The 25303-nt window shown below is 44.9% G+C and overlaps 1 protein-coding gene across 4 annotated transcripts; it reads right to left on the minus strand.

Moving 5' to 3' along the window:
* Positions 1-849: 849 nt before the first annotated feature.
* LOC138351923 (pancreas transcription factor 1 subunit alpha-like) lies at positions 850-24439 on the minus strand. Of its 4 annotated transcripts, XM_069304078.1 has the most exons (9): positions 24357-24414; positions 22882-23076; positions 15486-15645; positions 12898-13623; positions 12493-12767; positions 10919-10981; positions 8342-8503; positions 5941-6079; positions 850-4874 (listed from the first exon to the last, which is right to left on the minus strand). In XM_069304078.1, the coding sequence occupies exons 5-9, from the start codon at positions 12634-12636 to the stop codon at positions 4762-4764; spliced, it is 621 nt and encodes a 206-aa protein (XP_069160179.1). In that variant the 5' UTR covers positions 12637-12767; positions 12898-13623; positions 15486-15645; positions 22882-23076; positions 24357-24414; the 3' UTR covers positions 850-4761. The 4 variants fall into 4 exon arrangements, with proteins under 4 accessions (XP_069160179.1, XP_069160180.1, XP_069160182.1 ...); XM_069304079.1 differs by lacking the exon at positions 24357-24414 and having other exon boundaries at positions 22882-23704; XM_069304081.1 differs by lacking the exons at positions 15486-15645; positions 22882-23076 and having other exon boundaries at positions 24374-24439.
* Positions 24440-25303: the final 864 nt, after the last annotated feature.

Raw genomic sequence — 25303 nt, forward strand, 5'->3', positions numbered from 1 at the left:
AGCCTAACTCCTTTATTAGTATTCTCTGTTTAGCATTATTAGGCTATTTATAAACACTCTCCCCACCCCCCCTTTGTAATAGGGTAGACCCGTGCACCGCCGGATTCCGTCGACCCGCCATCGACGACAAATCCTAGATAAATTTTACCACATTTGACCCCAAAGACAAATCCATTGATAAATGATGGGAAATTCCGTCATCTCGTCTGCTTCTCCGAATATGTTAGTATTGCATGAACTTTAGCATTACTTTATGTGTTGAAATACACGAAAGAGTCCAAACATTTTATTTAATTTTCCTTCGTGGCCATCTGTTTAAATATATATTTGTTGTGGACTATTGCTTGATAGAAACCAAGTGTAGCTGTATGAATATTGCACTGTGAGCTGAATCTAAATAAATCGTTCTGCCCGAAACGCTGAGCGTACTAGTGGCTTTACAAGATTGTAAATACTATGCTATGTATTCTCTCTAACCCAATGTACCTTCTTGTATAAAAATAAATAAATAAAATCAATAAATAAATAAAAAATCAATCTTATTAATCTTTTTTAAGTCAAATGTGTATGCGTATTAGATTATAAAATGTATTAGTAATTTGTCTAATTCTCTCACCTGTTAGGTATCCTTCGACTGCGACGACCAGAACGGATTCCCGTTGTCGTCTCCCGTTCTGCAAGCAGTTCGATCCGCCTCTTCTCAGTGTTTGCTTGCAAGTTTAGCTTGACATAAGGAGTTGTTTACATGGCTGGGTTGTGTTTACACGCCCAGCTGATCGGCTAGATGATGCGATGCTGTTTTTTCTTACCGAGTGATAGGGGGGGGGGGATGGAAGAAAAATGCAGGCGAGAGACGTGTTAATAATATATTGCACGTGAACAACATATAACATATCATCACAGAATGTGTACAGTGGGACTGCTGTCCCCTCGCCTCTCTCTCTCTCTCTCTCCTTCGGCCTCCAACTCCACGCAGCTGCTGTTCTGACGTCACTCTTCGTCCGCTTTGCTGATGTCACATCTAGGTTGTTACGCCTGACGTCACTTATTAGCTGCCCTGACATTACACCTTGTACCGTGACGTCATGCAACATCTGACCTTATTTGCTGATGCTACGCAAGACGTCAATCTACTGGTTGGCGTTGTATGCTGATAGACATCACGGTAGACATCACCCTCACACAGGAAAAACTAAAGAAGCTCACATCAATATAATTTGATTTCATATCAAGTCATTGTATTTCATCTTGCTTGGTTACGACTGTTGAATTAATTTCATGTTACAAATTCTAATGTATTTTCTCATGTCACTTTTTTTCATTACATTTCATTTCATTTTGTTTAATTTAATTAAATGTCATCACTTTTCACTGCATTTCATATCATTTCTTCTCGTTTACCTCACGTAGGTATACTCTACATCTGGGAGGGGGGGGGGGGAGGAGGGGTCCCGGGAAAGGGGGGGCGTGGGGGGGGGTTGAGCACTGGTATCAGGCCAGTACTAAATAAAGTTTAATACAGAAGTATACATTTGTGAGATTTAACTTGCGTATTATACACTTTTTAATATATATATATATATATATATATATATATATATATATATATATATATATATATATATATATATATATTGGGCATTACATCAACTCTGTCTAGGCAGGAACCATCGTTCCAGAGGCTCATCAGCTGTTGGGTCTTGGTGGTTGACCCAGAGTCTTGAGGTTGGAAGTGTTCACGTCCTGTCCTCTCAGTGCGACGTAATGGTAACCAATGTAACAGGTGTAGGGTACTGTGAAGAGGTGCGGCTTGGGTGGGTGGCTTGGGGTGCTGTGAAAAGCAGTAGGTTTGGAGAGTGGCTTGGGTTCGTGCGGCCCCTTTTAAGGTTAAAACATTGGGTATTTGTACGTTGTGACAAATGGAGCGAACTGGATGGTGTGGTATGAATGAGTCAACGCTATGTGATCGGTATATAAAATTCCTCAAGACTTCTTGGCGACTTCCTGTCATTTCAGTCTGCTGCTTAAGCAGACCCCACCTCCTCCCCATTCCCCCCCCCCCTCCCCTTTCCCGGCAGAGGTCATACAAGCCAACTTCTCTATAGACATGCATCTTACAAATTAAGACTCGGCTGAAGAAGCCATGTGCTCGGTGAGTCAGTTATGTTTCAATGGCACACTTGTATTTTTTTATCTTGACCCTTCTTGTGGTTCCTGTTCCCCTTTCACCACCTACCCCTCTTTCTGTCCGGTTGCCTCCCTTGCAAGGTTCTCTTTCGGTTCGTGTTACCAATGTTTATCCTCGTGTCGTTCCCTCCTTGGCCCCCATGGAAGGTCCCCATTCCGAAGTTTTTGTAAAACCTTGACCCACGTGACTAAAACTTTTATCCCCCTTCTACAGTTCTGAAACTACTTTTCCTTGCATACTTTTCTTCATACTCCCGCTCCATTTCCGTCTTCATCGATGGGTCTAAGTCTGCAGACGGTGTAGGCTACTCTGTTCTTTTTTCCTGAACACACCTATATGTGTCGCCTGCCTCTGGAGACTAGCATCTTCACGGCAGAACTTTTTGCTATTTTGTATGCTCTTCAACTGCTATCAATCTTCCTTTGTTGATGTAGTCGACTCTCGCAGTGCCCTCATGGCTCTGGAGTTTTTTTTAATCCAGTCCATCCTGTGGTAGTTGAAATTCAACATGGGTTGTTTCTTATTTCCAGCAGGTTTAAGACTTGTCCCATCTTCAGTAAAGGTGCTCCTTATTCCGACTTTTACCCACTTATTCATTCCTCCATCCTTGCCCGTTGGCAAGGTTGTTGGTCTTCTGTTACTGGTAACAAACTGCGTGCTCTTAAGGGGTTGTGCATTCCCATGGCCTTCCTCCTACCACCATAACCGGCGGTGGGAAACGGCTTTGGCAAGGTTACGTATTGGCCATACGCATTTAACTCACGGACACTTTATGGAGCGCCGCCCTGCTCCTTATTGTCCAAACTACATTGTCCCTCTTACAGTCGTTCACATTCTTGTTGAATGTCCTGACTTCCAGGACGAGCGTGTGTCTTGCTTCCCGACCGTCCCTCGCGGTCACTTGTCCCTCGATAGAATCCTTGGTGAATCAGATACCTTTGATATCGTTCGCCTTATGCGCCTTTGTTCTAGAACTGGCATCCTTAGTGATATTTAGCGCCTGGCGCCTTTTTATAATTAGGCGCCAAGCCTTTTTTATAATTACTTTGTTGTCTTTAGGCAACGAACAGCTGGGAGCCACACCCGAGCGATCGCTCTACAGGCCTATACCCGCCCATGGTGTCTGAGCTGTGGTCACTAATCTTTGGTTACTAATCTTTGGTAGAGTAAGCGTAGAAAAAGCGGTGTAACTGGCATGCCCACACAACCTAAAGCAATGTCTTGTGTAATACCTCAAATGTGTTGTGGCCCAGGTCGACTCCCGGGGCTCCCGGTCGACTCCCAGGGGCCCCCGGTCGACTCCCGGGGCCCCCGGTCGACTCCCAGGGGCCCCCGGTCGACTCCCGGGGCCCCCGGTCGACTCCCAGGGGCCCCCGGTCGACTCCCGGGGCCCCCAGTCGACTCCCGGGGCCCCCGGTCGACTCCCGGGGCCCCCGGTCGACTCCCAAGGGCCCCCGGTCGACTCCCGGGGCCCCCAGTCAACTCCCGGGGCTCCCGGTCGACTCCCAGGGGCCCCTGGTCGACTCCCAAGGCCCCCGGTCGACTCCCAGGGCCTCCAGTCGACTCCCAGGGCCTCCAGTCGACTCCCGGGGCTCCCGGTCGACTCCCAAGGCCCCTGGTCGACTCCCAGGGGAGTCTCTCCAAGGAGAGACTGACAGTCCCAGTCACGCATATGCAAATCACACATTCATATATACACACACACGCACAGAGTGAAAAACTCGACATATTAACACTAAATACTTCTAACCATCGGTGCCATCAAAGAGTCTTGAAACTCGAACATCTCAATGAAAATAGGAATTGACTGGACATTGAATCGAACTCTTTGTATCGAACTTTTGAAGCTTGCGGTGTGTTCACCACTAACGGCAGAACATTCTCCCACGTTCTCTAGAAGCCAATGCAAAAGTTCAATGTCCAGCGCTTTCATTACTCTTCACATTCATTGCTGAACGTAATCAACTTCAGAACTTTTGGAGCAGTTGAAATGTTCTCGTATATATGTAAGTTCCATTTTTGTGGATACGCAGACATAGTCACTCTAAGAGGTCTTGATCGCCATTTTGTTCAGTTCCTCGTGATTGTTGTTGCATGCAAATTGCATTGCTGCTCTTGTAAGTACCCCCCCCCCCCCACTGTGAAAGTCACTGAGTTCAGTAAGTGCCACGCCCCAAGTGCCTCGGTGACAGTGCCACGCCCTGAGTGTTCACTGTTATATGTTATAGCGCCGTATGTTCACTAGATGCTCACGAGTGTTCATGATTTTGTAAAATGTTCTGAAGATTCGTACTATTCACCAAGAGCTTACAGCGTTCACCAGACGTTCACAGCGCGAACCAAGTGACCACAATATTCACTCTTACTATGTTCACCAAGCGTTCACAACGTTCAATACGCATTCTCCTAGTGTTCAACCCCGAGTGTTCGCCGAAAGTTCGACCAGGGTTTCCCCAAAGGTTTACCAAGTGTTCATTGACAATTCATTGTTCACTTAACTTCACTGTTCACTGAGGGTTCACTAAATCTTCAATTAGGGTTCATGAAGTGCTCCTCGAGTGTTCACCGAATGTTCACTGGCGCTTCTGCGGCTCTGGGATCCATGTCTTGGCGGACACCTTGCCATTAATAACGTGTGGGCGGACGTGGGACCAGGTGAGGGAGTGTGGCACGCTATCCACACTCGCTGCCAGAGGGATGGAGAGTTAGTTAATGCAACTGAGGGATAGTAGGTGGGATGGATGGAGGGTGGGAGGGATCTATCCTATAATATATTTTAAATAAAATGTGTGAGTGAGAGTGAGCGAGATAGAGTGAGAGAGAGAGAGTGAGAGAGAGAGAGTGAGAGAGAGAGAGAGAGAGAGAGAGAGAGAGAGAGAGAGAGAGAGAGAGAGAGAGAGAGAGAGAGAGAGAGAGAGAGAGAGAGAATGAGAGAGAGAGAGAATGAGAGAGAGTGAGAGAGAGTGAGAGAGAGAGTGAGAGAGAGAGAGAATGAGAGAGAGAGAGACTGAGAGAGAGAGAGTGAGAGAGAGTGAGAGAGAGAGAATGAGAGAGAGAGAATGAGAGAGAGAGAGAATGAGAGAGAGAGAGAGAGAGAGTGAGAGAGAGAGAGAGTGAGAGAGAGAGAATGAGAGAGAGAGAATGAGAGAGAGAGAGAATGAGAGAGAGAGAGAGAGAGAGTGAGAGAGAGAGAGAGTGAGAGAGAGAGAGAGTGAGAGAGAGAGAGAGAGAGAGAGAGAGAGAGAGAGAGAGAGAGAGAGAGAGAGAGAGAGAGAATGAGAGAGAGAGAGAATGAGAGAGAGAGAGAATGAGAGAGAGAGAGTGAGAGAGAGTGAGAGAGAGAGAGAGACTGAGAGAGAGAGAGAGTGAGAGAGAGTTGTGTGAGAAAGAGAGATGTAGAGAGGGGGGGGGGAGGGAAAGGAAGGTAGATATGGGATAGAAAATAAGATATAACATGCTTGAAACAGCAAAGTTAAGATACCAATTTAGGTAAAATATTTACTTTAGGCAAATGACTATAAAAATATATATTTAAGTATAACACAAAAGAGTTAGAATTTCCAATATACTAAACTATGAGTTGGTGTCATCTTCACTCACACATCTGATCCCCCAAGAGCGAGTCTCCTAGATCTGAGAATATTCCTTATCCTGACCCCTTCATAGTGCTATATAGTAAAGGCTTGGTATTTTCTCCTGATAGTTGCCCCTCCCCCTCCCTCCCTCCCTCCCTCAAAACAGCAGCGACTCACTTCTAGAACTCCTGACGATGACCTTCCTGTTGGCGTCGTTATGGTTAGGCGGGTGAAGGTGAGGGTCGGGCGCCCGGTCGCTCGCCACCAGCTCTGCCAGGAAGCTGATGTACCCGATGGCCAGGCGCAGGGTGTCCACCTGCGGAGAGCCCAAGGCGCACCGTGGTCAGGGGGAGGTGTTGAGTGGTCAGGGGGAGGTGCTGAGTGATCAGGGGGAGGTGCTGAGTGGTCAGGGGAAAGCGCTAACACTGTGTTAGTGAGTAGCGTTTCTATAACCTCGCTGACTACCGTGTTTAGTGAAGGTGGACCGCTGAAAGTTATACTGGTCGGGGTATACTGAACACAGAAACTTACACGCAGAGGTAACATTACAAGGGAAAATTATACGTTTTGTTCCATACTGTTACTAGGATCTGATTTTTTTTGTGTGTACTTAGTTGCTCAGTTGTGCTTGCGGGGGTTGAGCTCTGGCTCTTTGGTCCCGCCTTTCAACTGTCAATCAACTGGAGTACAGGTTCCCGAGCCTACTGGGCTCTATCATATCTACACTTGAAACTGTGTATGGAGTCAGCCTCCACCACATCACTGCCTAATGCATTCCATTTGTCTGCTATTATGACACTGAAATCATTCTTTTTAACGTCTCTCTGGCTCATTTGGGCACTCAATTTCCACCTGTGTCCCCTAGTCGTGTGCCCCTGGTGATAAATAGTCTGTCTTTATCTACCCTGTCAATTTCTCTGAGAATCTTATATGTGATCATGTCCCCCCCCCCCTAACTCCTCTGTCTCCCAGCAAAGTGAGGTTTAATTCCCGTAGTCTCTCCTCGTAGCTCATACCTCTCAGTTCGGGTACTAGTCTGGTGGTAAACCTTTGAACCTTCTCCAGTTTAGTCTTATGATTGACTAGATATGGACTATGGCTGGAGCTGCATACTCCAGGACTGATCTGACGTATGCGGTATACAAAGTTCCGAATGATTCCTTACTCAAGTTTCTAAATGCCGTTCTTATGTTGGCCAACCTGGCATATGCCACTGATGTTATCCTCTTGGTATGGGCTTCAGGGGACAGGTCTGGTGTGATATCAACCCCCAGGTCTTTATCTCTCTCTTTGACTCTTGAAGTACTTCATCTCCCAAATGATACCTTGTATCTGGTCTTCTGCTCCCTACACCTATCTTCATTACATTACATTTGTTTGGGTTAAACTCTAACAACCATTTGTTCGACCATTCCTGCAGCTTGTCCAGGTCTTCTTGAAGTCTCAAGATGTCCTCCTCTGTCTTAATCCTTCTCATAATTTTGGCGTCGTCAGCAAACATTGAGAGGAATGAGTCTATACCCTCTGGGAGATCATTTACGTATATCAGAAACAGGATAGGTCCGAGTAAAGAGCCCTGTGGGACTCCACTGGTGACTTCACGCCAATCTGAGGTATCACCCCTCACTGTAACTCTCTGCTTCCTATTGCTTAGGTACTCCTTTATCCACCGGAGCACCTTACTAGTTACTCCTGCCTGTTTCTCCAGCTTATGTACCAGCCTTTTATGGGGTATTGTATCAAAGGCTTTCCAACAGTCCAAGGAAATGAAGTCCGCCCACCTTTCTCTTTCTTGCTTAATTTTTGTCACCTGATCATGGAATTCTATTAGGCCTGTAAGGTAAGTGTGTGTGAGTGTACTCGCTTAGTTGTACTCGCCTAGTTATAATCGCCTAGTTGTACTCACCTAGTTGTGCTTACCTAGTTGTGCTTGCGGGGGTTGAGCTCTGGCTCTTTGGTTCCGTCTCTCAACTGTCAATCAACTGGTGTACAGATTCCTGAGCCTACTGGGCTATATCATATCTATACTTGAAACTGTGTATGGAGTCAGCCTCCACCACATCACTGCCTAATGCATTCCATTTGTCAACCACTCTGACACTAAAAAAGTTCTTTCTAATATCTCTGTGGCTGTGTGTGTGTGTGCGTGTGTGTGTGTGTGTGTGTGTGTGTGTGTGTGTGTGCGTGTGTGTGTGTGTGTGTGTGTGTGTGTGTGTGTGTGTGTGTGTGTGTGTAGGTGTGTATATAGGTGTGTGTGTAGGTGTGTATATAGGTGTGTGTGTAGGTGTGTATATAGGTGTGTGTGTAGGTGTGTATATAGGTGTGTGTGTAGGTGTGTATATAGGTGTGTGTGTAGGTGTGTATATAGGTGTGTGTGTAGGTGTGTATATAGGTGTGTGTGTAGGTGTGTATATAGGTGTGTGTGTAGGTGTGTATATAGGTGTGTGTGTAGGTGACAGTGTGTCTACACACATAGTTGTATTTGGAGGAGGGGGGGAGGGCCGGGCTGAGCTTTGGCTCTTTGGTCAAAGCTCAACCCCCGCAAGCACAACTAGGTGAGTACACGGGGCCCACGCACCTTCGAGAGCCGCTTTTCATACGGGAGGGTCGGGATGTGCGCGCGAAGGCCCTCGAATGCGTCGTTGATGCTCTGCATGCGCTTGCGTTCGCGCATGTTGGCCGCCTGGCGCTGCTGCATCTGCGCCATCAGACACCGCCGCTTCTTCTTCCTGCGCAGCACCTGGATATGAGAGGGAATATGCACCAGATATAAGAGCAGTAAAAGGTAATCATACGCCTTAACGGATGGTATTCCAGACACACCAGGGAGGGGCTGTGTGGCAGGGAAACACACCAGGGAGGGGCTGTGTGGCAGGGAAACACACCAGGGAGGGGCTGTGTGGCAGGGAAGCACACCAGGGAGGGGCTGTGTGGCAGGGAAACACACCAGGGAGGGGCTGTGTGGCAGGGAAACACACCAGGGAGGGGCTGTGTGGCAGGGAAACACACCAGGGAGGGGCTGTGTGGCAGGGAAACACACCAGGGAGGGGCTGTGTGGCAGGGAAACACACCAGGGAGGGGCTGTGTGGCAGGGAAACACACCAGGGAGGGGCTGTGTGGCAGGGAAACACACCAGGGAGGGGCTGTGTGGCAGGGAAACACACCAGGGAGGGGCTGTGTGGCAGGGAAACACACCAGGGAGGGGCTGTGTGGCAGGGAAACACACCAGGGAGGGGCTGTGTGGCAGGGAAACACACCAGGGAGGGGCTGTGTGGCAGGGAAACACACCAGGGAGGGGCTGTGTGGCAGGGAAACACACCAGGGAGGGGCTGTGTGGCAGGGAAACACACCAGGGAGGGGCTGTGTGGCAGGGAAACACACCAGGGAGGGGCTGTGTGGCAGGGAAACACACCAGGGAGGGGCTGTGTGGCAGGGAAACACACCAGGGAGGGGCTGTGTGGCAGGGAAACACACCAGGGAGGGGCTGTGTGGCAGGGAAACACTAGGGAGGGGCTGTGTGGCAGGGAAACAAACAAGGGCGAGACTGTGTGGCAGGAGAAACACCCCAGACACACCAGGGAAGGACTGTGAGGCAGGAAAACACACCAGGAAGGGGCTGTGGGGCAGTGAAACACCCCAGACACACCAGAGAAGGATTGTGTGGCAGAAAACACACCAGACACACCAAGGAGCGACAGTGTGGCAGGGAAACATCCTGGACATACCAGGGAGGAGCTGTGTGGCAGGGAAACATCCCAGACACACCAGGGAGGGGCTGTGTGGCAGGGAAACATCCCAGACACACCACGGAGGAGCTGTGTGGCAGGGAAACATCCCAGACACACCAGGGAGGGGCTGTGTGGCAGGGAAACATCCCAGACACACCAGGGAGGGGCTGTGTGGCAGGGAAACACACCAGACACACCAAGGAGGGACAGTGTGGCAGGGAAACATCCCGGACACACCAGGGAGGAGCTGTGTGGCAGGGAAACACCGCCAGACACACCAGGGAGAGTACTGTGTGACTGTCAAGCACTTCATATACACCTGGGAAGGTACTGTGTGACTGTCAAACACTCCAGACACACATGGATTGTTATGTGGTCGAAATAAAAGCTACGACATGCCGAAACAGTTATTTAACAGGGAAAAATTACGAGTTTCTACTAATGACTACTTGATACAATATAGGCTCGTGCCAATTTGTATGACAGTAAATCTGAAATTAGGCTCATTTTATACAGCTATCGACGAGATTAACGCATAAGGCGTGAGCAGCGTGACTGACAGCCTTGGCTGCTATAGATGATGACATTTACCAATTCCTTCTGAAACAATAAAAAAAATGTGTAAATATGTGAATGTTTTACTAAAGATTACAAACCTATAGATAATCATCAGTGATAATTAAGACATGCAGATTAAAAACGGATTTAGTATACAGATACGTGATTGGGTACTCATACTAGCTCATTTAGATCCTCGGACCGTTTATAAGCTAAAAACGGAGACGATGCCTCTGAAAAAAAAAACCGAGGCAGATTATTGATAAGCCAAGACCATAGAAATATTATACCAGGCAATAAAACATAAATGGACATTTACATGGATATTATAAAGGGATGACAGACAGTAGAATGGAAGGAAAATATGCTCAGACAATAAGGAGAAATAAAGTCAGGAGAGGACATTCAGTAAGAGGCTAAGTAAGGACATTCAACAATAGGAGCACTCTGGCTAAGAAAAAGAGAGAGATGCACAAAAGCAAGATCCCTCTTGTTATTGCCTAAAGCAAGCAACAATAAGAGAAAACCAGACAACAGGTTAGACTAGGCTAAACAGAAAGTCAGCTGCAGGTCATGCAGAAACATTGAGAACAAAAATAGAATACAGTAAGCAGTATGAACGGATAAAAAGATAACCAAACAGGCTCAGAAAACCCCGAAAATAACAGATAAAAACATTCCCAAAAGACAATAATAATCTGCAACAAAGAGTAGGGATGCAAGCACCCAAGCAGCAGCAGCAGCAGTAGGTGAGAAGAGAGGAAGTTCCCAGACAAATATATTGGCAGCAGAAGCCGTCGTTTTGACAGCGATAACACCGCTTCAAGAGCCGTCGTGTGTAGACAGATCCAGAGGTCGTTGGTGCTCACCGTGTTCTCCTGGTCGTTGTGTGACGGAGAGGAGCCTCCGCTGTCGCCCTCAAACATCAGGTACTTCAAAAAGGAAAAAAGAGTTAGACAGACATTCTGGGTAGACGGATCTGTTCCTCCACTATAGAAGTGTCTATATAGTGTGTATAGTACACTATATAACCCTTCATCCAGCCTAGCCACCTGTCCTATTGAATATGGCACCGTATTTTGACGTCAAATAATCGCCAACGGATAAAATATGATGTACTATTAATCATGGCAGCTCACAAACATTTGTGTTTTCTATGTCCACCTCTCTCACACACGCTGTGCTTACCTCTCACACACACACTGTGCCCACCTCTCACACACACGCTGTGCTTACCTCTCACACACACACTGTGCCCACCTCACACACACACTGTGCCCACCTCTCACACACACACTGTGCCCACCTCTCACACACACACTGTGCCCACCTCTCACACACACACTGTGCCCACCTCTCACACACACACTGTGCCCACCTCTCACACACAGTAGCAATATATTATATACAACATATGCCTCCAGCTTCGAAATATACACAGAGAGTAATCACACTGACGTCATGCATCAAAGACCAAAGTCACAGGAGCCGTGGTGAGAGTTCGAACCTATGCGCTGGGTGTTCCCAGCCATGATACGACTAGGTCGAAGGATTGCAACCTGGGGTATTGCTGCACCTTCTAGCATTCCTAGAGGGTGCAGTAGGATTCTCTAGGATGCAGCAAAAACCCTCTTAGGCATCATCTTCGAATACACCATTTCTTGCTCTCTCATATCACTCTCCCAAGACACTATCACACTCACTACCACTCTCCCAAGACACCTTCTCCCACCACACTCTCACTACCACTCTCCCAAGACACCTTCTCCCACCACACTCTCACTACCACTCTCTCAAGACACCTTCTCCCACCACACTCTCACTACCACTCTCTCAAGACCCCTCCTCCCACCACACTCTCACTACCACTCTCCCAAGACACCTTCTCCCACCACACTCTCACTACCACTCTCTCAAGACCCCTCCTCCCACCACACTCTCACTACCACTCTCCCAAGACCCCTCCTCCCACCACACTCTCACTACCACTCTCCCAAGACACCTTCTCCCACCACACTCTCACTACCACTCTCCCAAGACCCCTCCTCCCACCACACTCTCACTACCACTCTCCCAAGACCCCTCCTCCCACCACACTCTCACTACCACTCTCCCAAGACACCTTCTCCCACCACACTCTCACTACCACTCTCCCAAGACACCTTCTCCCACCACACTCTCACTACCACTCTCCCAAGACACCTTCTCCCACCACACTCTCACTACCACTCTCCCAAGACACCTTCTCCCACCACACTCTCACTACCACTCTCCCAAGACACCTCCTCCCACCACACTCTCACTACCACTCTCTCAAGACCCCTCCTCCCACCACACTCGCACTACCACTCTCCCAAGACCCCTCCTCCCACCACACTCTCACTACCACTCTCCCAAGACCCCTCCTCCCACCACACTCTCACTACCACTCTCCCATACTCACCGTGTTCTCTTGGTCGAGATGAGCGGGGGAGGAGCCGCCACTCCCCGGCTCGAAGACCACCCCGGCCTGGAACTCGCTGAAGGCCGCCGACTCGAAGAACTGCCTGTTGAGCGCCTCCATATCGAAGCCGTCCATGCTGTACATGGTGGCTACGAGCTCCTCTTCTTCTTCTGTTGGCTCTGGTGTCTTCTCCCGTTCCTCGCCTGGGTATCTTCGCCTATATGCGGGTTATTCTTTCCTGGTAATGCGTTTTATTCTTTGTGTGTCTTCTTTGCCTGTGAAGTGGGAGAAGGGAAGTTTGTTATATTGATGCGACAATATGATACATTTGTCCTTTTTTTCCCCCTCTGTTTACAATCAATCTGTTTATATATATCGGTATTATATGGTGTCAACGCCTCTTACCTTCATCTTTATTTCTCATTTGGGCCGTCTGTCTCTCTCACTAGTCTGTTATTCCTGCCCCTCGTCTCGCTGTTCGGAGACCTCGCTGTTCGCAGACCTCGCTGTTCGCAGACCTCGCTGTTCGCAGACCTCGCTGTTCGCAGACCTCGCTGTTCGGAGAACTCGCTGTTCGCAGACCTCGCTGTTCGCAGACCTCGCTGTTCGGAGAACTCGCTGTTCGCAGACCTTCCTGTTCGCAGACCTTCCTGTTCGCAGACCTCCGTGTTCGCAGAAATCGTATTGACGCTTTGTGTTATTATTGCATAACACGCGATAACACACAGTTAGGATTGGATGCTGCTGGGTCTTTCTTTTTTTCACTTTGCATACATTTATACTCTTATAAAAACTATTAATCTTTAACAGTGTCTTATTTCCTCTTTGATTAATCACAACAAAGTATTGGAAAAAATAATAAAGAAATCACCTCCTTTTCTATAACATCGAGTTATGAAAATAGTCTTTTGGTCTGGGTTCCACCAGGTGTTAAATTTTATTTCCGTTACGAAGCTTCTGAATACTTGTTACTAAGCTCTCAAAGGCCACGTTACCATGCACCTAAAGCCTCGTTACTGAGCATACGAAGCATCGTTACCAAGCACCTGAAGCTTCATTACCAAGCTTCCGAATCCTCGTTACCACAGGGATTCCTCGCATCATTTCTGATTTCAACAACATAGGGACGATCTAGAAATAGAAATATATTGATTTTGGAAACATAATTAAGTTCTATTGTTATTGTAGTTATGTGGGTTGGTAACAATGGTAGTTGCGTTGACTGGCAACAATGGTGTATCAGTGAGAAAATCAATAGAAGCCATGATGAGGATTCAACTGAATCCTCTAGGGAGGGGCCCCTGAGGCTTCCACTGAAGCCCAATGAGGGTTTCACACATAGCATGCACTCTGGCTGTGGTATAGGAGCTCTACCTCCAGGGTCTTCAAGAATTGGAGTCTTCAAGCTCCAATAATGCGTGTAACCCTGATTGGGAATTCAATGGAAGCCTCAGGGCTTCCTCCCCAGAGGATTCAGTTGAATCCCAGGTTGCATTACTTTTGGGCATGTCGTTACAGAATTGATTGGGGGCGAACCAATGGTCAGGCTCGAATCCTCATCATCGCTTCTACTGATTTTCTCACTGATACAAGACATTAATGTGATTTCTTGGTGCAAATGGTAGTTGTGTTGACTGGTAACAATGGTAGTTGTGTTGACTGGTAACAATGGTAGTTGTGTTGACTGGTAACAATGGTAGTTGTGTTGACTGGTAACAATGGTAGTTGTGACTGGTAACAATGGTAGTTGTGTTGACTGGTAACAATGGTAGTTGTGACTGGTAACAATGGTAGTTGTGTTGACTGGTAACAATGGTAGTTGTGTTGACTGGTAACAATGGTAGTTGTGTTGACTGGTAACAATGGTAGTTGTGTTGACTGGTAACAATGGTAGTGTTGACTGGTAACAATGGTAGTTGTGTTGACTGGTAACAATGGTAGTGTTGACTGGTAACAATGGTAGTTGTGTTGACTGGTAACAATGGTAGTTGTGACTGGTAACCATAACCTTAAAAGTTTTTTTCTGTGTCTCTTGGTTCCTGGGTGTTGCTTTACTCGTGGTTGGGAGAGCAAAGATACAAGCTGGAATGGTTGGTTTGTGTGGGTGGGATAGGGTGGTGGCTGGGGGGGGGTTGTAGCGAGGGTGTGCGGGGCTGGGGTGGGTTGATGTGGGGGGGATGGTGTTTGAGTGAGAGGGGGGGTAGTGTGTTGGGGGTGGGGGGTGCTCATATGCGCATGTATAATATATATATCAAGTTCATGAATGGTGCATAAATTGTGCATTTAATATGTAGAGATATATATATAAATTATAATGTCCATAAACAGTGTACATATGTGACTTACTGGTATACATATTTCAGTGAATGGTGTTCTATGAATATGAATTTCATACATATGTATATAAATGATATACATACATGTATATGAGTCAGGACAAGTATTGGCTATATTAACAAACTATATTATCGTTGGATAATGTATCATATTTTCAAACGAAAATAGTAAACAAAATCTGAAAATTGAGGCAGAGAATTAAATTACGCATCATTATTGCCAATTTAACAAAGGTTAATGTATGAGTTCATTAAATTGGACGACAAGTAAACTGTAACTACGTATTTGACAGTTTTAAGGTCTTTAAATGACATGTTTTAACCAGTCTTATCGCACTGCAGCGACTTGGCACCACTGTGCGCACGGACCATGCGCACAGAATGTTTTATTTTGATCTAGGTAAGCCTATTTTTCTCGTTACTATGTTTCAAGAAATAATCTCACGTGGTGACCTACACATTCAGTCATAGAAACATGTAACATTATCCCACGTAATCACAGAGCCATCCATCATAATCTAAGTGATCAGAATCATCCAACAATATCCCAAGTGGGTGACATTTTTTTTAAACTTGAAATAGGCTATACAATTCCTGTGTTGATATGGGTACTCCTCGCGGGAACTGTGGTTTTATAAAGCTTATTTTTTTTTTTACAGTTTTCCCAGTTCGCTGTTGTAGATTATTTTTGGTGTGACTCGTTTTCCCGCCAGCCTCAGACTCCGCCAGCCTCAGACTCCGCCAGCCTCAGACTCCGCCAGCCTCAGACTCCGCCAGCCTCAGACTCCGCCAGCCTCAGACTCCATGAACACGCAACCTGCAAAAAAAATAAATTATATGAGGAACTGTAATTTACGGTGACCTCTTTTGTAAATAAGGTATTCAATATTTGTATTTACTATTTATGTCTGCAGGATCGAGGTGCATGCTCTTGGGCCCCGCCTGTCTAACTGACGGTTGTCTAATATCTACTACATATATTTCTCACACGCACGCGAGCACCCCCCGAGATGCAACCAGTGGCAGCTTCCAATCTCCCTGGTACCTATTTGTGGACTTGTACTCTTACATATATACTGGAATATATAATTGATATAATGTGAGTCGCAGCGTGCACTCCTGGCATAGAACGCACTTAGCAGTAACACCCAGAATGTAGTCTGAGATATTCCTATAGATTAAGGGATCCTGGTATTACAGTCGGCTTCGTTCTCGATGCACAATAGGGAATTCCGGGTTAGAATCCCGGGCGGGACAGAAATGGTTGGGCACATTTTTATTTCACCTAATGCCTCTGTTCACCTAGCGGTAAGTAGGTATTCAGGAGTTAGTCAGCATGTTGTGGGGTTGCATCCTGGGGAGGGTCAGTAATTTGGTCTTGGGGGGAGGGGGAGAGCCTCAATATAAGCCTAAGGTGTATGAATACACTCTGGCTGCCTGTCCCCTGACACAATGAATTAAAATTATGTTAAATGATTTAGCTGCTAAAGAAAACAGATTTGAAATTAAATTCCTTTGCTTTCTATCACAAGTTGGCGTCTCAAAGCATGACTTTCCTAGCAGTAAATAGGTACCTGGGAGTTAGACAGCTGCTATGGGCTGCTTCGTAAGGATGTGTAACAAAAAGATCTGATCGAGGACCGGGCCGCGGGGATGCTATGCCCCGAAATCATCTCAAGATAACCTCAAGATGACACTGTTGACATACTTACAAAGACAGCCTGTAGTAGAAATTAATATTGGTGTTTCATTAGCAGTGACAAAGAGAATACTTAAACAAATATCTGATGAAAATCTTACGGATCAAACAAATTCACAAAGACCTGAAAGTTGTAGCATTAAACATTATGATCAATATCGTGAGGAGACATTCATATATGGAACTAATGAAGGACATAGAGGACAGAAGAAAATGTATATATATGCTGGTTAGCATTGTAAATGTGAGGCCACGTCTGTGGTAAAAAAAAATAATATTAAAAAATATATCTTTTACTTTAGGGAAACAGAGGCATCAGATGAAAGAAACTTTGCCCATTTGTTTCTGTCTGGGCCGAGAGTCGAACCCAAGCCCTTTCGGTTATGACTCTCAAGCGCTGTTAGTTCCGTGTGTGTGTGTATGTATTTAATTTTTGTATTTACTATTTGAGTCTGCAGAATCGAGCTCTTAGCTCTTGAACCCTTCCTTTCTAACCAATCTATTTTCCTCTATTATATCTACTACATATTTCTCTATGTAATTCTTTCTTTCTAATCGAACCCTGACAGAAATAAATGGGCAGAGTTTCTTGTGTGTGTATTCACCTAGTTGTGTTTGCGGGGGTTGAGCTTTGCTCTTTTGGCCCGCCTCTCAACTGTCAATCAACTGTTTACTAACTACTTTTTTTTCCACACACCACACACATACACCCCAGGAAGCAGCCCGTGACAGCTGACTAACTCCCAGGTACCTATTTACTGCTAGGTAACAGGGGCATTCAGGGTGAAAGAAACTTTGCCCATTTGTTTCTGCCTCGTGCGGGAATCGAACCCGCGCCACAGAATTACGAGTCCTGCGCGCTATCCACCAGGCTACGAGGCCCTCCACCAGGCTACGAGGCCGTGTGTGTGTGTGTGTGTGTGTGTGTGTGTGTGTGTGTGTGTGTGTGTGTGTGTGGTCACAGGACTATTAACCTTAAAATGGAAGGAAAGCCACAGTGAAACATAAAAATAAATTTTGCATTTTCCCCTCGTTAAAAGTGTCAGGACCAAAGCAGAGAGAGAAAATCAAATGAACGTTTTAACATGTGACGTTCAAGGAAATATAATTAACAATTAGCAACAAAAATATTTGGCCCAGAGTACCGAAAATGAATATAATTTAGAGTGCAGAAAGAAAGTGACACAAATTGTGAGGTACCTTGTTCAGATTCGAGCCTCCTTAGTGGGAGCTGCGTCTACGCCTCTCCTTAAGAACTGTTGTTGAATTATTAAGTAAACAAATCTGAATGTATCATTCAGCCATTGTGTGTTCCTAAGTGACAACTTTGTTTACTGGATTCCAAGTTGATCATCGATTGAAATACATGTTGACCCAACTACTTAAAAATAACTTGGTATTGCCTGTTTGCAATATTAATTTGATTAAACTTTGTGTTAAGAATAATACCTTTGTTTTTAATGGTAAATTCTATGTCCAGGTGTTTGGCGTGACAATGGAAAACCCATTATCCCCAGTATTTAGTAATTTATACGTGAAGTTTTTTTTAACTAGCATTTTGTCCAGTATATTACTTACTGATATTAAGTGGTATAGATGTATTAAGTGGTATAGATGCCTTGTCTGGCCAGACAAGGTACAAATTTGTTCAGTGTTAATTGAAAACTTACTAACGTTTATATGTGCTTTTTAATTCCAATCACCACATTAAGGTGAGATATTCATTATTTCCCTCAATGTTTTTGAGAGCTTAACTGTGTGTGTGTGTAATCCTGAATTTATGGAACACAAGTCGAAAATATTTGCGATTGCCTCTTAAGCTGCAATGTACCAAATCTGTTAAAAATACAGCTTTAATGCAGGTCAAGAAAACATCTTATCATCCTCTAACCATTTGGGGTGGACAGTAGAGCGACAGTCTCGCTTCATGCAGGTCAGCGTTCAATCCCCTACCGTCCAAGTGGTTGGGCACCATTCCTTCCCCTCCCTGTCCCATCCCAAATCCTTATCCTGACCCCTTCCAAGTGCTATATAGTCGTAATGGCTTGGTGTTTTCCCTTGATAATTCTCTTCCCTTGTTGTAAAGGTAATCACTCCAAAAATATGGTTATTCATCCATATACTCAGAATGTGGCACAAATTTCCTGCACAGTTTTATCATTATCAATTTAAATAATTGATAAAATTTATCAATTTTATCATTAGTTTGTTTTTTAAAGCTATGAGCGCAGGCTAAAATATTCTGATAAAGAATTCCCCGATGCTAAGTTGATGTGTGTCTCTTAGATACATTGTAAGAGTTAAGATAAGCTGTACATCGGTCAGTCGGTAAAATCCTTGACCAAATACATTCTTTAACGTCAAAATAGTGCAAGATCAGAGCAGGAATCAAATCCGTTGCTCATTTATTTTGGATATAGAGTTGAATGATCTAATCAACCTTTGCATTAGACTCTAAATGTCTATTTACCTTAAGCAAATCATTTATTGACAAAAAAGTATCATTCAATCTAGCCTAATTAGATATAATGATAATACGTTAAATATAAGATTTGGGTTGCATAAAATTAATCCTTTGTGGGTTAAAGAGATCGCTTCTAAGATTGTTAAAAAAATGTCTAAACTATCGCGTATCTCAAACACTTCAGCACCGACAGAACGCTGGGCAGCACCAGCTGGGCAGCACCAGCTGGGCAGCACCAGCTGGGCAGCACCAGCTGGGCAGCACCAGGTGGGCAGCACCAGCTGGGCAGCACCAGCTGGGCAGCACCAGCTGGGCAGCACCAGCTGGGCAGCACCAGCTGGGCAGCACCAGCTGGGCAGCACCAGCTGGGCAGCACCAGCTGGGCAGGACCAGCTGGGCAGCACCAGCTGGGACCTTAAAGTCTTCAGATTTCATTTTTTATTTGACTTCATCCTGGCATTTCAGTCAATTAATATTTGGCAAATAGATGTCTTGAATTTCTTGTCAAAATTAAGATGACCAAACCACAACTCATAAGATGGACCAGCGACGACGTTTCGGTCCGTCCGGCACCATTATCAAGTCGAGTGATAAGAGTGAGATTGAAACATTTTATGAAGATTAAGCCACCAAAGAGGTGGCACGGGCATGAATAGCCCGTAAAGAAGAGAGGAAGGTACAGGAAAATGTATAAGATAAAAGAGTAAGATAAGAGGTCATGAGCAGGTACGAGAAGGTAAGAATAAGGTTTCTAAATTAATTTAAGTGCGTAGCATTGTTTTTTATTAAATAATGAACGTTAAGATAATTGTAGGTCTTGCTGGACCGACGGGATACGGGCATGAAGCTGTTATTACTAGTAATAACAGCAGCAGCACTAGTAATAACAGCAGCAGCACTAGTAATAACAGCAGCAGCACTAGTAATAACAGCAGCAGCACTAGTAATAACAGCAGCAGCACTAGTAATAACAGCAGCAGCACTAGTAATAACAGCAGCAGCAGCACTAGTAATAACAGCAGCAGCACTAGTAATAACAGCAGCAGCAGCACTAGTAATAACAGCAGCAGCACTAGTAATAACAGCAGCAGCACTAGTAATAACAGCAGCAGCACTAGTAATAACAGCAGCAGCACTAGTAATAACAGCAGCAGCAGCACTAGTAATAACAGCAGCAGCAGCACTAGTAATAACAGCAGCAGCACTAGTAATAACAGCAGCAGCAGCACTAGTAATAACAGCAGCAGCACTAGTAATAACAGCAGCAGCACTAGTAATAACAGCAGCAGCACTAGTAATAACAGCAGCAGCACTAACAACTAAAACAGCACTATACCAATCTTGCTACGGGCTCCTACCAACCCTCAAGTCAGTGTAGAAAATATATTAAACAACGAAAAATGGGACTAAAATCAGATTAATGTGTATCCCGTCAGATGTGCAAATAGTGCTACAGGAGGCAATCGATGAAATAGCGAGACGGTCCACGAGAAAAATGACTTTTTCGAAGTTGTATGTCAAATAACTTTGAAGCAAATAAAGACAAGAATCAAGATGGTCCATGAAGACGCAGACAAAGTCAAGAGGACGCTAAGGATGGCCAGCAGTACAGCCTCGTGTGGACGTGTAAGCTGGGGGAGAGTACAGCCTCGTGTGGACGTGTAAGCTGGGGGAGAGTACAGCCTCGTGTGGACGTGTAAGTTGTGGGAGAGTACAGCCTCGTGTGGACGTGTAAGCTGGGGGAGAGTACAGCCTCGTGTGGACGTGTAAGCTGGGGGAGAGTACAGCCTCGTGTGGACGTGTAAGTTGTGGGAGAGTACAGCCTCGTGTGGACGTGTAAGCTGGGGGAGAGTACAGCCTGGTGTGGACGTGTAAGCTGGGGGAGAGTACAGCCTCGTGCCACTAGATGGCTCTCAAGTGCGCCCACCAACACCACCATCACAGACAACTGGTGAGGAACACCTGAACGTTCTCATACTTATCTCCTTCCTGCCTCTCTCTGCTCGCTCTCACTCCACAGCTCTCGCCCCCTCCCCCATATCTCTCCTCCTCTCTCTCTCTCTCTCTCTCTCTCTCTCTCTCTCTCTCTCTCTCTCTCTCTCTCTCTCTCTCTCTCTCTCTCTCTCTCTCTCACACACTCTCTCGCTCTCTTTCTCTGTCTCTGCCTCTGTGTATCTCTCTCAGAGGACCAGTAAGATCACATTCACAGACACATGTCAAGTAAGATCTCATAGACACACGTGACCAGTAATATCACAGATATATGACCAGTAAGATCAGATATACAGAGACAGGTGACCAGTAAGATCACATATACAGACACATGTATGTTTGTGTGTTTGAAATGATTTTGAGCCTGGATAGCCCCAGAATATGTATATATATACATTTTTCACGACCTCAGTATTTTTTAACTTCATGTTACGAGAAGGGTATATTCATTGGTATTTAATATTGTCTTTTCGATAACCCATTTTAGTAAAATAAATTGTGCCGAAATCTACTTTACTTCTCTAATGGTAAAATACACTTTGTTTTTCCCAATATCTGTCATGTTTTTCCCAATATCTGTCATGTTTTTCCCAATATCTGTCATGTTTTTCCCAATATCTGTCACCTTTTAAATTATAGGTTAAATATTTCGAACTTTATGCCAAAAAATTTAAGTTTCATTGATTGTTCTACGCCTGTTTAGCTCAGCAATAGTTGCAATCATTTGCAATAAGTTTTTACGGAAAATATTTCTGAATCTGAATAAGAATTTTTTGTTTACTGACGTGATAAAATAATTTGAACTTAAAATGGACAAGGTTGAAGCAAAGACAGAGCGCCAAGCCATTACATGACTATATAGCGCTTGGAAGGGGTCAGGATAAGGATTTGTGATGGGATGAAGGGAAGGAATAGTGCCCGAACCACTTGGACGGTCGGGGATTGAACGCCGACCTGTAAGAAGCGAGACCGTCGCTCTACCGTCCAGTCTAAGTGGTTGGGTTAAAATGGACAAGATAACATTGCTGTTATCTTTCTCAATCTGATCAATTTTCTACTTCGGACACTCTTGAAAATAGGATAAAACTCCACACTTGTGTATTTGTGAAATTTATATAAGGAATTTACACCAAGTCTTTCACACTCTCCTGAGTGCTTTGTCAAGGTCTGAGTGTGTGGTCAGGACGAGACTTACATCTGAACGTCTAATCACACACTCAGGCCTTGATAAAGTGTGAAAGAGTGTGAAAGTCTTGGTGTAAATTCCTTACATAAATTTCCCAAATACACAATTGTGGGTTTTTATCCCATGTTATTATGTCTCTGTGAAGACTCTTGAATTACTCTTGAAAATTGTATTAGCAATAAATTAGCAATAAATTAGCCCGAAACGCTATGCGTACTAGTGGCTTTAGGTATTGTATGTACATTCTCTATCTTTAAATCCAACATTATGTATGTAACTCAATGTATGTACCTTTACCTGAATAAAAAATCTAAAAATCTAAATCTAAATCTAAAAACTAATATTTTATTTTGACGCTACAGCGGTGGCCAAGAAATACAAGTTGCTTAGACTATATTAATTGCAGGTTTTGATTGACGGCGGAGCATTGCAAGAAGTATATTTTCATGTCGAAATTGAAAGCAAATCAGTATATAAAATATATAAAACGGACCGATATGTCTATAAACAGTAAATAGTTTCACCAAAATAAGTTATTAAGGTCGTGATTTGAGCGAATTACTGCAGAAAAATATACAAAAATATGATAATAATTCTGATGAGTTACAAGTTAAGCCACACAGGAGACAACAAGAGACTGGTGTACGATAGTGTACCGAGCAGCAGTGAAGCTGCTCAGTAACACACAGTTACTGAGGGAGGCTTCACGTACCTGAGACACTGTAGTGAGGCTCCGGTTAGTGCCTCGGGTTAGTGACGACACTCCACGAGTCGTCACTAACGTCACTCCAACGACTCGTCACTAACGACTTGTCAGATGTCACTGGGAAGTGAGGCTGTGATTAGTCCCTCGTGCATAATGCTCTCCTGGGAGCTGCTGGGTGTAACTGGGAGTATTGTAGTCCAGCTAAAACACGGACAAAAAGAGTTGCTGTATTCTGTAATGACTCAGCTTGACGGTACTGTGCCAAGTCTGGCATATTTCCTTAAAGTATTTTGTCCAACTAAACACATGATATTATACACCGTAGCGTGTCACTGATCGCTGCTACTGTGTCCAGACATTGACCAAATCTTAGAAGGTATTTTTCAAAACTTTCAGCTGAAGGTGTTGTATCGATCTTACAAGTTGTATCGTAGACCTTATCTTACCAGTCACTGATTTCTAAGGTTTCCAGATTGTTGGTATAACAGTTTAGAATAGTCAATGATTATAATTTTTTGTTTTAAAGAGGTGGATGCATATACTTTTTTTTTGTTCTGAAAACATTACACTTCGCTAATTTCTTAATTACTCGGCTGCAATTAACAGTCCACGATCATTCTCTTCTTAGCCAAACAATGATCTAAGAATCGTACATTTTTCTTTTTACAAAATAACAAACTTTATACTAATGTATGTGTTCAACACTTGAGTTCATTATCAGAATTGTTGTTCAGCTGCACATATGCACATTCGCACGTGCCTGTTAGCGTGCAGCGTTACCGAGTTCAACACTTACAGTACTGACTCTGAACTAAAGGTTGTTCAGCTCTCGTCAGGTTCACGTAAGGCTTTCAAGGCTGGTGTAATTCTGCGCTGTTCCGTACACATCTGCTTCTTTTCTTGGTCACTTTTTTATACTCTCTGAATGTTTAAGAAGCAGAACAAACTCTATTCATTTTGGGATGTTGACCAAACCACACACACTAGAAGGTGAAGGGACGACGGCGAAGTGTGTCGTCCCTTCACCTTCTAGTGTGTGGTCTGGTCAATATACTTTAGCCACGTTATTGCGACTCATCGCCTGCATTTTGGGATATTTATCTTAATACGTTCACCTCACTATTAGCGACTGGTTGTGCTCGGTGGTGTAACGAAAGCTGGCACAGGAAGATGCGTAGAAACGTCAACACAGTCAAAACAAAATGGCTGTGACTTCACACCGTCTTTCAACCGCATAAAATATATATATTCCAAGGCGCCATACACTGAAATGTGCGCTGTATATGCAAATTAAGTTTCTTAGTCTTGCACTGTAATATAGGAGTAGCCCCACACACTGGACTACAGGATGGTTGTACACACGACGGCTCCGTCCTGGCAGCCATTAGATAACATTTACTGTTATCTCATCCCACCGTCTTTGGAAGAAGACAAACGCAACTTGATATTTCTACAAGTTCTGAACTACTGAGGAACACTACCTGAAATTATTAATTACAGTAATGTAGTAACCTGGTGGAGCACACAGGTCAGAGGTTGGGAACATGTGAAGACACTGTAATTAGCCGCCACCTACAGAACAAGGAGCCTTACCGCGCAACTCAGTTCGGCCGCCAATCAGCGGGCCGCGCGGGATAAAGTCGGCCAATCACGTGGGGGCTTCACCCATGTAGGCGGGTGCTTTAAGAAGATACGTCGAGGTGATTATTGATCTTCGTCGTCGAAACTTACGCCAGGAATTTTGGTTACAGTGAGAACTTTAACATAATGTCGCTCGTTTAGTGAATATATACGATATCTTAAAAGCAAAATTGAAAGTGCAAATATTTACGGAAGATGGGAGTAATTTATCGAACCACCGCCATCGACATCACCCAGGAAAGGTCCCGGACACGACGGGCCGAAGCCCAAGTCGAGAGGGACAGGAACGAGGACACCGCGACAGGTGGGCGGATTCTCATCGTCGCCGTAGAATGTTCTCATCGATAAACTCAATATGTGACGTATTTTTTACGAATTATCTATCTAAACTTTAGATCTTGGTGTTTTCCCAGCCCCTCACCGCCTCGCGCGGAATGAAGATATCATGGGATGCGTATCTTGGATATCTGTTAGGATTGTAAGCCCCGCGGGGAATGAGTTACGCATGATAAACAATCACAGTGTTGGGGGGTGTGAGTGTTGGTCCCGCTGGTTATAATATTAATGGCTGCTGGTCATCCCTCACACCCGGCTCCATGGTACACCTCTCATTAACACGGTTGATATAACCCATCAATACTCGCTCTTGTAACATCTGAGCAAATACGTTGAACGTTGGACAATTCGGCAGGTCTTTATGTCAAGGAATTAAGCCATTACGAATATATAATGCTAGTATAAGGTTCGATTCAAGTGCTCTATTGATTCAGTTTAGATAATATCAATG

This window comes from Procambarus clarkii, chromosome 51 (assembly GCF_040958095.1).
Source record: "Procambarus clarkii isolate CNS0578487 chromosome 51, FALCON_Pclarkii_2.0, whole genome shotgun sequence".
NCBI classification, from domain to species: domain Eukaryota; kingdom Metazoa; phylum Arthropoda; class Malacostraca; order Decapoda; family Cambaridae; genus Procambarus; species Procambarus clarkii.